Source organism: Hippocampus comes, unplaced genomic scaffold (genome assembly GCF_001891065.2).
Source record: "Hippocampus comes isolate QL1 unplaced genomic scaffold, H_comes_QL1_v1.1 scaffold177, whole genome shotgun sequence".
Taxonomy (NCBI): Eukaryota; Metazoa; Chordata; class Actinopteri; order Syngnathiformes; family Syngnathidae; genus Hippocampus; species Hippocampus comes.
The window spans coordinates 2,174,830-2,187,387 of NW_017806158.1; the positions used below are offsets into that span (position 1 = coordinate 2,174,830).

At 40.8% G+C, this 12,558-nt stretch overlaps 1 protein-coding gene across 2 annotated transcripts in view; it reads right to left on the reverse strand.

Annotated features, from left to right (window-relative positions):
- Positions 1 to 1,282: 1,282 nt before the first annotated feature.
- The window catches only part of flrt1a (fibronectin leucine rich transmembrane protein 1a), a 42,290-nt gene continuing 31,014 nt past the window's right edge, over positions 1,283 to 12,558 (reverse strand). For both annotated transcript variants that reach the window (XM_019895174.1, XM_019895175.1), the window contains exon 3: positions 1,283 to 5,573. In XM_019895174.1, coding sequence (XP_019750733.1) covers positions 3,448 to 5,493 — 2,046 coding nt within the window. In that variant the 5' untranslated portion in view covers positions 5,494 to 5,573 and the 3' untranslated portion in view covers positions 1,283 to 3,447. The remainder of the gene's footprint in view (positions 5,574 to 12,558) is intronic.

The following is a 12,558-nucleotide window of genomic DNA, read 5'->3' on the forward strand; positions in this document are numbered from 1 at the left end:
AAGAACGGAATACATTTTTTTTGCAATTCCTTTTCAACCCGTATTCAACTAAAAGACATTTACGAGATACAAAGAGATGAACGGGAGAGTTGTTTTACAAACATTCTCTCATTTTTGAATGAAAACCATTTGTGATTAACAAAGTTTGCCGTCACATTTACAAAATGTGAGTTAAAACGCTTCCATACAAAGCGAAAGCCATATACCAACAACACTCAGAAACGTCGCTGGCTTCGCTGGACTGACGCAAAATGGAAAAGTGTGTTGTGATCGGATGGGGACACATTTAAAACTGTTTCAGGAGACACTGGACATTGTGTCCTCATGGCCATTAATGCTGAAAGGTACGCAGAGGTTTTGGAGCAACGTATGCCGCTATCCACACAACATCAAGTCAAAAACAAAGCCACACTCTGTGTGTGTGTGTGTGTGTGTGTGTGTGACCAAATACAAAGCCACACTCTATGTGTGTGTTACAACAGGATGGCTTCGTAGTAAAAGACCTGCCAGCAGTCCAAACCTGTCTCCCACTGATAATGTGTCATGCATTGAAAGAGCGAAATGTGAAAACCGGACTGTTGAGAAACTGAAGTTTAAACATCAAGCAAGAATGCTTCAGCATTGGTGGCCTTAGTTCCTAAATGCATTTCAAAGCGAAAGCTTGTCTCTGTCCCAGCTTTTTTGGAACATATTGCAGGCATCACATTCAAAATGAGTGAATATTTGAAAAAAACAAAATAAAACAAACAAACAAAAAACACCTGACAAAGTTGATGAGTTTGAACATTAAATATCATGGTTTTGTTTTCAATTGAATATAGGTTGAAAAGGATTTACAAATCATTGTATTTTTTTTGTTTTGTTTTTTTTTTTTTTTGCATTTTACAAAACATCAAAACCTTTTGTGGATTTGTAATTGATTCGATTGGGATTTGCCCCTCATAACACAACGGTGAGTATTTGTACAAATAACTTCATTTGTATTTGCTGACTTAGCACAATTATTTTCCATCTATGTTCAAATTACCAAATGATGGTGAAACATCCAACTCGCCCAGCAATGTCTCAATTTGAGTCCTTCATTTGAAGTGAGGAGTCAGACACTTCTCACCTCTACTCAGCGCCGTTTAAAAACCTCACACGTTTGTGGTTGCCGCTGGTTCATTGCACTTTGTTTGTACTTTTGTAAAAATGCATCCACGAATAGTGATTTTTTTTTTTTTCATTTCCAGAAGTCGTATCGTCGTAGGCATCATGTGAAATGACAATGTTGAGTAAGAACAAAAGATTAGAAAACCTTTATTGATACCATCTGATGTCACACAAATCCATTTGATTTCACATTGACATTTTATGCAAATTTATGGCACCCTTTACCTTCTACAAATTCAGAGAAAAAAAAATGGTGTGACCGTGGGTATGGTTATATTTATACAAATGATGCAAAGGTATGTATTAGGGATGGGCATTTCTTTGATCAACTGTTGGAGGTAATCAATCGTTATTTTTTTAATCAATTCAATGGCATGATAGAATCTCTCCCTCTGAATGTTCTGTACATGTTTTTTCAATAACTCTCTTTCTCATATTGACAAATACTGCCATCGGAAGAGTTGCCCTATAGTGTGGATGTAGCTGAAACTCCCCACAGTTGGTGTGGCGTTTTTCTTCTTTACACCATAAACAATTTTAGACTGAATCAATGGCAGCCCCTGCTAAACAGTAAATCCATTAGTAAGCACATTTCTCATTTCGAAATGAAGGAATATCAACATTCTTTTCAATAGAACGATCCAGGCCAGTGAATTGCTATTTCTAGCTTTTGGGTGCAAGTAGAATGATAAATTGCTCTGACATGTTGTCGGAGTCCACAGTAAAACTGTGGTAGACAAACAATCAAGGAAGCACAATTGGTTTCCCCTTGGAAAGTAACATGGTAGTAAACAACATTAAGCCCGAGGCCCAATTCACAGCAATTTGTGAATGACAAACATATTGATGCATGGGTGAACTTCATCATGACAAAGCTATCAATTCTGTGTCTCTGTCAGTGCCTGGAGAAGTAACTTTACCCGCCATCGTATCTCTCATTACATTTATTCCCCTTCTTTCCTAAGTGCTAATACATTTTAAGTGCCACTCGGTCATAAAAATGTCAAATCGAGTCTTTTACCCTCCCAAAAACAAACACCAATAAACCTTGCTTATCACACCCTCTTTGAACGACTCCACCCGTCTATCCACTTGCTTGCTCGTGGCTGTAAATCCAATGCCATGCCTCATCCCCCCCGCGATTTGTCTCATACAGGAAGCTTACGAGAAGTCTCCCCCCCCCCCAAAGGTAAATTTGTTACTTTCAGAATATGGATGTCTACAGGTGAAGTGTAATCAGCAGAATTCCCCAAATGTCTAATTGAAGTTGATGCCTCGGAGGTGTAAAAATTACATACACTATACTGTAGAAACGCGGAGACTTGTGTTTCTATTTCGATAAAACAATTCACCTTCTCAAAAGTGGTTTTCATAGATAGTGACAAATGTGAGGGTGTACAGTTTAAAAAAACAAACAAAAAACATTTCGGTGAAAATACACACACACAAAAAAAAAAAAAACATGAATAAGAAGCTGTGCAACATGGCATATCGAAAAATCAAGAGTTTAGAAACAAAGAACACACAAGCCAATCAATACCAAATGTAATTATCTACACACTAATGTGTCATCCCATGACATTAGTGCAACACAGTGACGCTTGAATATGACTGATCTGCGATTTGACCAAGGTTGACCAGTGACAGAAAGATCTCCAACCTACCCAAAACTGAACAAGGTAATGACAAGATTAACTTTAAGACAAGTGGTTCTTTCTTTTTTCTTTTTTTTTTTGAATTAGAACAATTCACAGCTTTACAAAGCCCTTTCCCTGGATAGCTGGTCGGGCACAACGATAGAATTGAGGCTTTTGGAACAATGATTGGATCAAATCTCATAACGGTAACTGATGCACGAAAAGGAGATGAGAATGGCAAATGTCTGTTGAACGTAGCTTCCATTTGGATAGCGGCTGCTGTTTGAGAAACAAATAAGTCAGTCTCCACTATCATCCCAATCTTTCCACAGTGTTATACATTCTTTGCTTACATGTCACAGAGAGGGAGCATACACAATTAAAACATACATGGGCCATTACTATGATGTCAAGAAATGGTCCACTGTGTTACACAAAGGATATTATGTCTGCTCTCTGCAGTGAATTGTTCTCGCACAGTTTCAGGTCCGGATGATCCTATACTGTATTTCCTAGTGCAGAAAACCACAGGTAATATGGAATGGGAGACCAGAAGTCAAAGGCACAGAAGGGTGCTTCTGAAGTTGTCATGTGGAGGAATATTGTGCATCTGAGAGAGTTTGCCAATGATTCTGTGGTCAGGATCTGGTGCAGTACATCATGTGTAACTGTAGTCTATATCTGGGATTCCTCCTTCTCTATAACCCCTGTTGGTGCTTTGCCTTGCATTGGACATGTGATTGGCACCTTTGTAGAGGCCGGTGCCATTCGATGGGAATATGGTATGAATGATGTAATCCTCTTGTAGGGGTTTGGGCTGCATTGGCTTGCAAGCTGCCATTGGTGTCATCTGTAACCCCGGACCGCGGATCTCTAATATGGTATTGTCCTTCTTGGTTCCCGACTCAATGTAGTCATCATAATTCTTGCTTTTGCGGGAGCTTTTGCGAGTGTAATGGTCTCGGGAACACAAGTGACCACTCCTGTGACCATACCAGCAAAAGATGGCAAAAATAAGTGCCAAAGATACAATTGCAGTCGCTCCACCAATAATCCCTGTCAGAGGCAGCACAGTCAAAGGCAGCGAATTATCATCTTCGTCTTCCTCCAATGGACTCGGATCGGACGTTTCAGCTTTTGCACACACCTGAGCTTCATCGGCGTCAGCTTCTCCTGGAATCCCTTCTTTATTCTCCGAACTGGCAGGCATGGGCACCATGCAGATGATGTAGCTTGAGCGTGGTTGCAAGGAGGTCAGCAGATACTCCCGGCGATCGCCCCGGACCAACGTCTCGGTGATTGAGCCCATGGCATTACCGATACCTAGTCGGAGCCAACTGAGCCTGAAGGACGAACTTGGCTGTGCTACACTCCAGGTAACACGGACACTATTATGAGAGAGGGGCTTAACATTGAGAGCCAAACTCTTTCCGACACCACTGCTGCTGAGAGTGTAGTCTAAGCCAGAGTCAGGAAGTCCCAAACCAGGTCGCTTTGACCGGAGGGTGAAGAGGGACCCCTGGGGAGGTGTGTTGGTGGTAGAACCCTCTCCTCCACCAAGACCTGCTCTGTCTTTAGTCCCAGCTGACCTCACCACATCACATTCCTCCATCTCAGAAGTCAGGTCTTTCAAGGCCATTTCGCGAACCCTTTCAGGCCCATGGCAGGTGAGACCTCTCACTGTGATTGAGTTCCCACGGGCATGTAACCAATCATATAGCCAACGTAGGTTACAGCCACAGTGCCAAGGATTACCTCGCACCAGGAGTTGACCTAAGTTATCCAGGTCTTTGAACAGTCCCCGCGGCAGAGTTGTTAGGTTATTTCCAGAGAGGTCCAGTCTTTGTAGCCTGCGCATGCCATCCAAAGAACCACGGGGCATGTGAATCAGGGCATTCTCCTGCAACGAGAGACGCTGGAGATGGGCTTTAGGAAGGTTGACAGGCGGGGTCTGGAGGGAGTTACGGACTAAGGACAACTCTGTCAAGTTGGAGAGACGTGAGAATGTGTCATCGGCGATGCGCTGATTTGCCAAAAGATTCCCATCCAAAACAAGACATCTCAGTGAGCTGAGACCACGGAAGGCATGTGTCGGGATGGTGGAGATCCGGTTGTCGTCCAGACGGAGTTCTTCCAGCGATGCAGGCAAACCTGAGGGAATGCTGGATAGGTGATTCCGGGAAAGGAAAAGTAGGCGCAATCGCGGGTTGTCGGCAAAAGCCTGATCCTCAATGCTGACGGTGGAAATAGAGTTGTCGTCCAAGTGCAGCTTCTCCAGAAGGGGCATCCGTGCCAGAGCGGTACGAGGAATGGTGCGGATGTTATTGTCTTGCAAATGCAGCTCACGGACAGATGGTGGCAAGTGCACGGGGAATTCATCCAGTTCGTTATCATAGAGGTAGACGACACGTACAGTGAGCTGGCGTTCCAGGGAAGTAGGAAGGCCTGGGTTATTTATCTGGTTGTTTTGAAGGTAAAGGACCGATGCGGAAGCAGGCAGTGAGGGGATGGAGCTCAGGCCACGATCATTGCAGTAGATAAAGTCTTCATCGCATCTACACACAGATGGGCAGATGGCGTCTTTTTCGCCAATGTATCCTTGTATCGTGGCTGCGGTGAACTCAAGCACACACACGGCCATTGTCAAAGAAAGAAAAAGCAATGGCAGTCCAGCCTCCAATTTAACACCACCAAAAGTTGCCATGATGGTGAGTAAAGGGATTGTTGATGTTGTGGTCTTTTTTTTAAGCCGCAAACTGCTGCAGTGAGGTGGAATCCAGTGACCTATAAGATAAAGAGAAATTACAGTTAGCAACGATGGAAAAAAAAAATACTGACTTGTTGTCACCTGGAATAAAAACTACATGTGGAACATCTAAACTAGTGACAAACATTTTGTACGAAAAACACCATTGTTCATTTCATCAAACATCTGTCGGTTGAATAAATCGTCTGTTGCGGAGTTCCATCATCATTGTGCCAAGGATTAATAGCAAAGTAAACAAAGATGAGAGCACAGTTAATAATCATTTTTCAGAAGGCCACCTCTGCAGTCATAAAATCGGAATTTAGCTGTCAGGCTTGCTATTGTATATCATCTGACAAACAAGGTATTACCTTCCTCCGATATTGAATTGGATAATTCATTGTCACGTCATTTTTATATTCCGTTAGTTTCGGTTTCCTATAAATGCCGCAATATTCTTCCTTCACCCCACTTCCACGCTGTATCAGACCTAATCATTGTCATGTCAGTGTTGTTGTTTTTCCTCATGTAACTTTCCCTGACCAAGGCTCTCTGTGAACACTCAAGGCAAGACAGGTCCCGGAACAAAGCCAGACCATCAAATTAAAACTTACTGCAAATGGCCTTTCTGACTTAAGTAATCATGACAGAATTGGACTCCCCCTTGTATTTTCTATTCCACTGAATGTACAGAGCGGAGAGAACAGCAAAGTCTTAAAACTCAAATTGACAAATTCAGTTCTACATTTAGAATTATGTTCCCCACGTTGATAGATATGAAGACTTAAGAATACTCTAAATTATTTAAGAGAACTTGAGAGTCTCCAGGAGTTGCTAGCAGATGGTTCCATTAGCCAGACAGAGCTCAAGGCACTTTTCATTATCTAAAAAGGAAGACAATGCACAAGAGTTTAATTTCATCATTTAGGTGAGCCGAAGGCTATTTCTGATTGAAAAAAAAAGAAAAAAGTCTACATAATGAAGTGTCACATTTAAAAAGTATGCATAATTAAATATTTCAGCTGTACAATGTAATGTTGAAGGGAATATGTGGATATCCTGCATGGGCGGAACTTAAAATAAATTACATTTTCACAGGAGTCAAAAGTAAAATAAAATGAAAAATAAAAAATCAAAAAGAGAGAGAGAGAGAGAGAGAGAGAGAGAGAGAGAGAGAGAGAGAGAGAGAGAGAGACACACACACACACACTTCACTAGTTCAATGAAGATTTACCCATAAGTGGTGGAAAAAAAATTGCACTTCACCATACTGAGAAGTGTTATTATTGCTTAACCAAACAACTACATATCCAACTGAACAGTGTACCTTAATATAATTCCTCTTCGAAAGTGTTCATTAGAATGCAAATACATACAATGCTGATACAGAAATTGCCGGCTTACTTTGAAGATGCAGCTGTTGCTTTTGAAAGTGTCTTATGATGAGATGGTTACAGATGAAACCTCTTTGCCAATTCCTATTTTAGGTCCTCAAAAGTGGTCATGATTTACCATTTTATTTTTCTTCTGACACTCCACCACAGACTTTAAAGGTACCTGAGCCCTCTTCTTGTGAGGAGGAGTGCTGTTGCCGCTCTTTGAACCATGTCGAGTGTAGTCTGTTGCTCATATCTAATGGTATGATTATGCACAATCATTACTTGTAGTCAGTGTGCCTATCTAGACTCTGCACAATCGTACCTGTGAGCACGATTTTGCCATAATTCAGTTTCGATGCAGTGCTTTGAAAACTGCTGTAGTACAACACAGGGACAATGACAACTTGAGCCCTTTAGAGTCGTCAACAACCAGTGTCTTTCGTCAGACCTTTATGGCCCACACAGCATCAGACACACTCACGTTGTAGTATTGATTCCTTCATAAATCCGAGTGATCTAACAGAATCAGTCAGCGCTCAAGTAGACTATCGTATTCTCGAGGGTGTAAGTAGAACAGTACGGTAATTGGCCAAAGGAATGTCAGCTCTGTTGGGAATTTACATTAAAATACTCAAGACATTTTAAGTGTGTATATGTGCGCACACACACGCACACACACACACACACACACACACACACACACACACACTGTATATGTTTTACCTAATCAGCAATTTTACGTAATCACATTTTTTAGTTTATTTTGAGCTTTGTTTTTTTGGATTTTTTTTTCCAGTTTGTGTATTTTGCTGAATTTATTTTCCTGTTTTATGGAATATTTTTATTCATTTTTTTGGAATTTTCAAATTTTTTGAATATCTCTTCCTGTCATTTCAAAAATATATATATTCGGCAAAACAGACAAACAACAAATAGAAAAAAATATTCCACAAAACAGAAAAAATAAAACTGAAAAAAAAAGAATTGCTCAGAAAGCCATTGTGGGATATAGCAGTCTTTCAAAAGGAGGGGGTAATAGTCAAAACTGACCAGTGATTCTCTGATTATGTGTCGCAAAAAATTATAGAATGACTATTTTTTGCATCTATATTTGACCTCTTACATTTGACAATGTTGCTGGGAATGCACGTGGCAGCTCTTTGTGATTGCGGCTTTGTACGGTATTTGGATGTTTGTGGTTCAAATGCACTTGAGTGATTGACTGACCATGCATGATGAATTTGTGGACACTGACCCATATGTGGACAATGTGCATATCCAGTTTCTGTCTACATTTCAGCTCCGTGCACATGGGGAGCAAAGCAGCCCGGGATGTGGGGTAATATGCTCAGCAGACAGACAGTCGCCTCAGGGAGAATACAGGACACAGAACGACCCCCCCACAACCTAATACTGCAACCCAAGACTGGATCAATTTACAAATTAGTAAAAAGGCAAAAAAGTGGAGAGAATGAGAGAAAGAAGCTTTGAGTGAGGACCTTTGAATCCTAGTCACCATTAAGACCCCCCATAGAGAGACAGAATGAGATTTTAGATGACAAGAGCGGTCAGGAGATCCAATTTACCGACGGCAGGGAAAAGATAATAGCAAGCCCGCAGCTTATCTTACATGCAATGTTTATGTATTTTCTTGTTGATGGACAGATTGTACATGGGGAAAGGAGGACAGAAAACATGACAGTGCAGGTGATGACAGAAATAAATCAAGCGATGTGAGATGGGGAAACATTAAAAAGCCAAGAGTGTGGCCTATTCATTTGGTTTGTGTGCATGTGGGTATGTTTTTTCTTCTTGTAATGGCGTAGCTGTTTTGCAATCATGGACTGTTCTTGGAGGGTAGAAAATGGCTTTAAATCGGCAGAAAAACAAGGCATAAATGAGAACGACCGTTTTTCTCCCCTGAAGCATGATGAAAGTCTTCATTTTCATTCATTACATTCAAATATTAGGAGTTGTGTATTCATTCTGTGCCTGAACAGTTTTGCCATTCTCTGTATTAAAGGGGAACTAAACGCTCTACATGAGAGCAGCTTTGTGTTTTGGGGAGAGTGTTTGTGTGTGTGTGTGTGTGTGTGTGGGGGGGGGGGGTTCATTGGTGAGTGCGCGGCTTCGAGAGCCCTTAAGTGACTTGATTTTTAGTTGAAGAGCACTGCAACATTCTTTAACTGAATTCTCCTGTAACCTGTGCTGTCAGTGACGCCACCAGTCGACTTCAGCGTTTTCCCGACTGCTGCTACCTCTAAATTCTTACGGCTCGGTTTTTCTTCCCCGAGACGGGCAGATTACAGGTAAATCCCTCAAAAGGGACATGCTGCGCTGCAGAAAGATGCGTACAATGAGGAGAACTAATCTGACATTGCTTGGGAGTGGGAGAGGATTTTATTCAAACTGTACTACATGTAAACGCAATACAAAAGGCGAGGACGCTTCCACATGTCTTCAGCGTGTGCTCATCACGTTTGTTAGCTTGTCAGCTAGTGGGATTATGGGTGGAGGGATTGGATTAGCATGATTGAGAACAACAATTTCAAGACAAATAGGAACAACACAAGAGGCATCTTGGATGGTCCGCCCACATTATAGACCACAAAAGTCAGGGATCTGGGGTTGCCATGGTTATGGCAATAAAGTAAAATAACTACATGCTCGTGCTTTAAATATTAATAAGGTATTTGTGAACCTTCAGAATATGCCAGTTTGGTCACTAGTCTTGAGATTACAGAATGGAGGATCTTCTTGCTCAGCCCCCATCAGCGTCATATGCATGCAAGCTTGGCAGACAAGCCTGCAAATAAACTTTAGATGTGTCACTCCTGCCAGGGATCATATTTCACTCTTTGATCACCCCCCCTCTAAGTCTACATCCGGAGCTCATTTGGCTTGTATGTGCTGTTGGTGCTAACATAAATTAGAGGAAATTGTTTATTCTGAAGACGGTAAAAAAAAAAACGTTCTATTTTAAGTAAATGCTGCGGCAATGGTACAGTGTCTTCTCCCGTCAAGCCAAGGTTGTGGTTATCACGGGTCAAGATTATGTAAATATGAAGATAAAAGAAAATAATACTTTTAAGTTCAGGCTATTCTATTCAATTTGCGTATTTGGATCTTTCCTAATTGTGGTTTATCAACAAACTCATCAAATTTTGAGATGGAAGAGTACTTAGCCATGGAAGTGATGATACATCCAACAATACACTGTTTTTTTTTTGTCCAAAAATATACAAAGCACCCATGTCTCTTCACCATGTCTTTTTTTTTTGTTCAATTTACTTATCACTTGGATTTAATTTGGGAACAGTCAAAACTGTTTTTGTGCTTCATTTCCTTGCATAATTTCCTCGTTTGTTTTACGTCTACAAAGAGATCTTTCTTGATGTCGACTCTCTCTAAAAGCAACATTTGGCTGATCCCATTTTAGACAGCCTTTAAATCTTCCAAACTGAAATCTTAAGGAGAACAAATGGCTCCTCTTCAGAGGCTGAAACAATAAATGCTGGCAAATAACATTCAGTTACAATCTCCTTCTGTCTAATCAAATGTGATCCAAACGGAAACGACAGCAGTAATGTGACTTGGAAAATTAATAGCAGAGTCATTGAATCAATAAATCTAATTCAAGTACATTTGCAGGAGCTTGATTTCCGCGTGCGAGACTGATTTTTTTTTTTTTTCGTTTCAAGACCGGAACATTATCTTAGCACAATGTAGGAGCGCTGAGGCGGCGATAGCAGTAGATTAATAAACATATAAGCTTCCTTTTGGGCTCAGAAAAGATCATCACGAGTGTGGCAGTGACTTCACAGCATGGGGCCTTCTCCTATATCGACTTTCATCCGTGCAACTTCTATTTGCTATTTTCATCATCGTTTTCTATTTGCTAATCTTAAATCTGCCCTGCACGGTTGCTAAGCACTCAAAATACACAGCTTTTGTAGCGCACTTATATTTATGAAATCATATCACCTCACTTTCACCCCCCACAACATGAATTAAATTCAAATAAGATCGGGAGAGAATTAAAGACTTTTCCAAATCCTGCCCGTGTGATCAAATAATTGACGGATAAAAATAGATTAACAAGTCCAGTTATCACGGGACACAGTTTAGCTCAATGCAAGCTTGATGTTAGTCTGCTGCACTCATTTCAAATTTTTATTATTTGAAAAAAAGCTATTTTTCAAGTTGAAGAGAGAATTATCTTTCCTTTGCGGAGAGTTTCAGCTGTCACTTCAGCCTTGGTCAGAACTGTCACACTTCCTTGTGTGACGTGCCGAAAAAAAACAGCTGGAAAACCTTCAAAATAAGGTTCCCGACCCGCTCAAAACCGCACCTGCTTTTTTTAGACACGTCATCAATGTAAGAGAATTCTCTCTTCAAAAAAACCTCAAAAAAATAAAAAAACTAAAATCAAACCTATGAGGTCAAAACCGTGTTGCTACAGTCATCTTCAAGCATTCAATGATTGTATTTCTTTGACAGAGCAAGAGAGCAAGAATATTGCCCTGAGGGCATTTGTTGTGTTCACTTTGGCATGAAAACAGACCCATTGTTGTTCTTTTTGTTTTGTTTTTTGCGTCACAGCACAAAGAACACCATGTACTGCATCAGCACTCTGAATACTCGATGATCTCGGAGATCTCCAAAAGCTTATCGTCGAACGACGTTCACGACTCTCGCCATCTGGTTGGATGAAAGCGTTCTCTTTACAACTTGATTACAATCACAATTTTCCTGTTGCAACTGTATTTCCTCTTTTTCCCCTCTTTTTGTAAAACAACCAAAAATATTGCAGGGTGGCTGAAAATTAGTAACACTCTGATACAATTTAGTTCATAATAATTAGGCAACTTGAAAATATTAACCCTCTCTTGTTGAAATCTCGAATTCGATTCCCATGGAGGTTGTAGCTTGCGTCGTATTGATTGACAGTGGCAGTATTTTAGTCACCATATTTTGCATACCTTACACAAGTGGAAAAAATAGTTACATGAATCAATCTCACGCTGTCCAAAAAAAAAAAGTCTGAACACGACAATGGTACCTCTACTTACGAAAGTCTCTTCATATGAAATGTTCACGTTGCGAAACGCCTCAGCAGGAAAATATTGCCTCTTGTTACGAAAGAAATTTCAAGATATGAAAAGGTAATATTACAGTATGGGCTGATAGTCGCCGCTCCGAGTTTCCTGAATGCAACATACTTATAGCTGCTCTGCCATTGGCTATTACCTAGCATCTTCCTGGCATCCCATTGGCTAAAAGGGACCTCTTGACCGTATGTGTCAATGTGTGTAGATAGAGAGAGGTGTCGATGCAACGTTCTCGTCATTCGCTCCTTGGGCCATGAGGCATTCCGACAATTTTACGTAAATGTTAATCATCCAGAAAAAGTGTTCACCAGTCCGGCGATCGCTCACTATGCTGATGTTTGCCTTGGACATTTTCGAAGGGTTGTTAAAAGCCGACAAAAGCAAACGTCCTTGGATCAGTTCTTCACAAAACACCAGGCAAAAACCACTTCTGAGAGAGAACATGAATAAAAGAGGGCAAAAAACGATGAGATTAAAAGTTAAATGACCGTCATTTTCTTTGTTTTTTTTTTACATTATGTACAACTCTCATT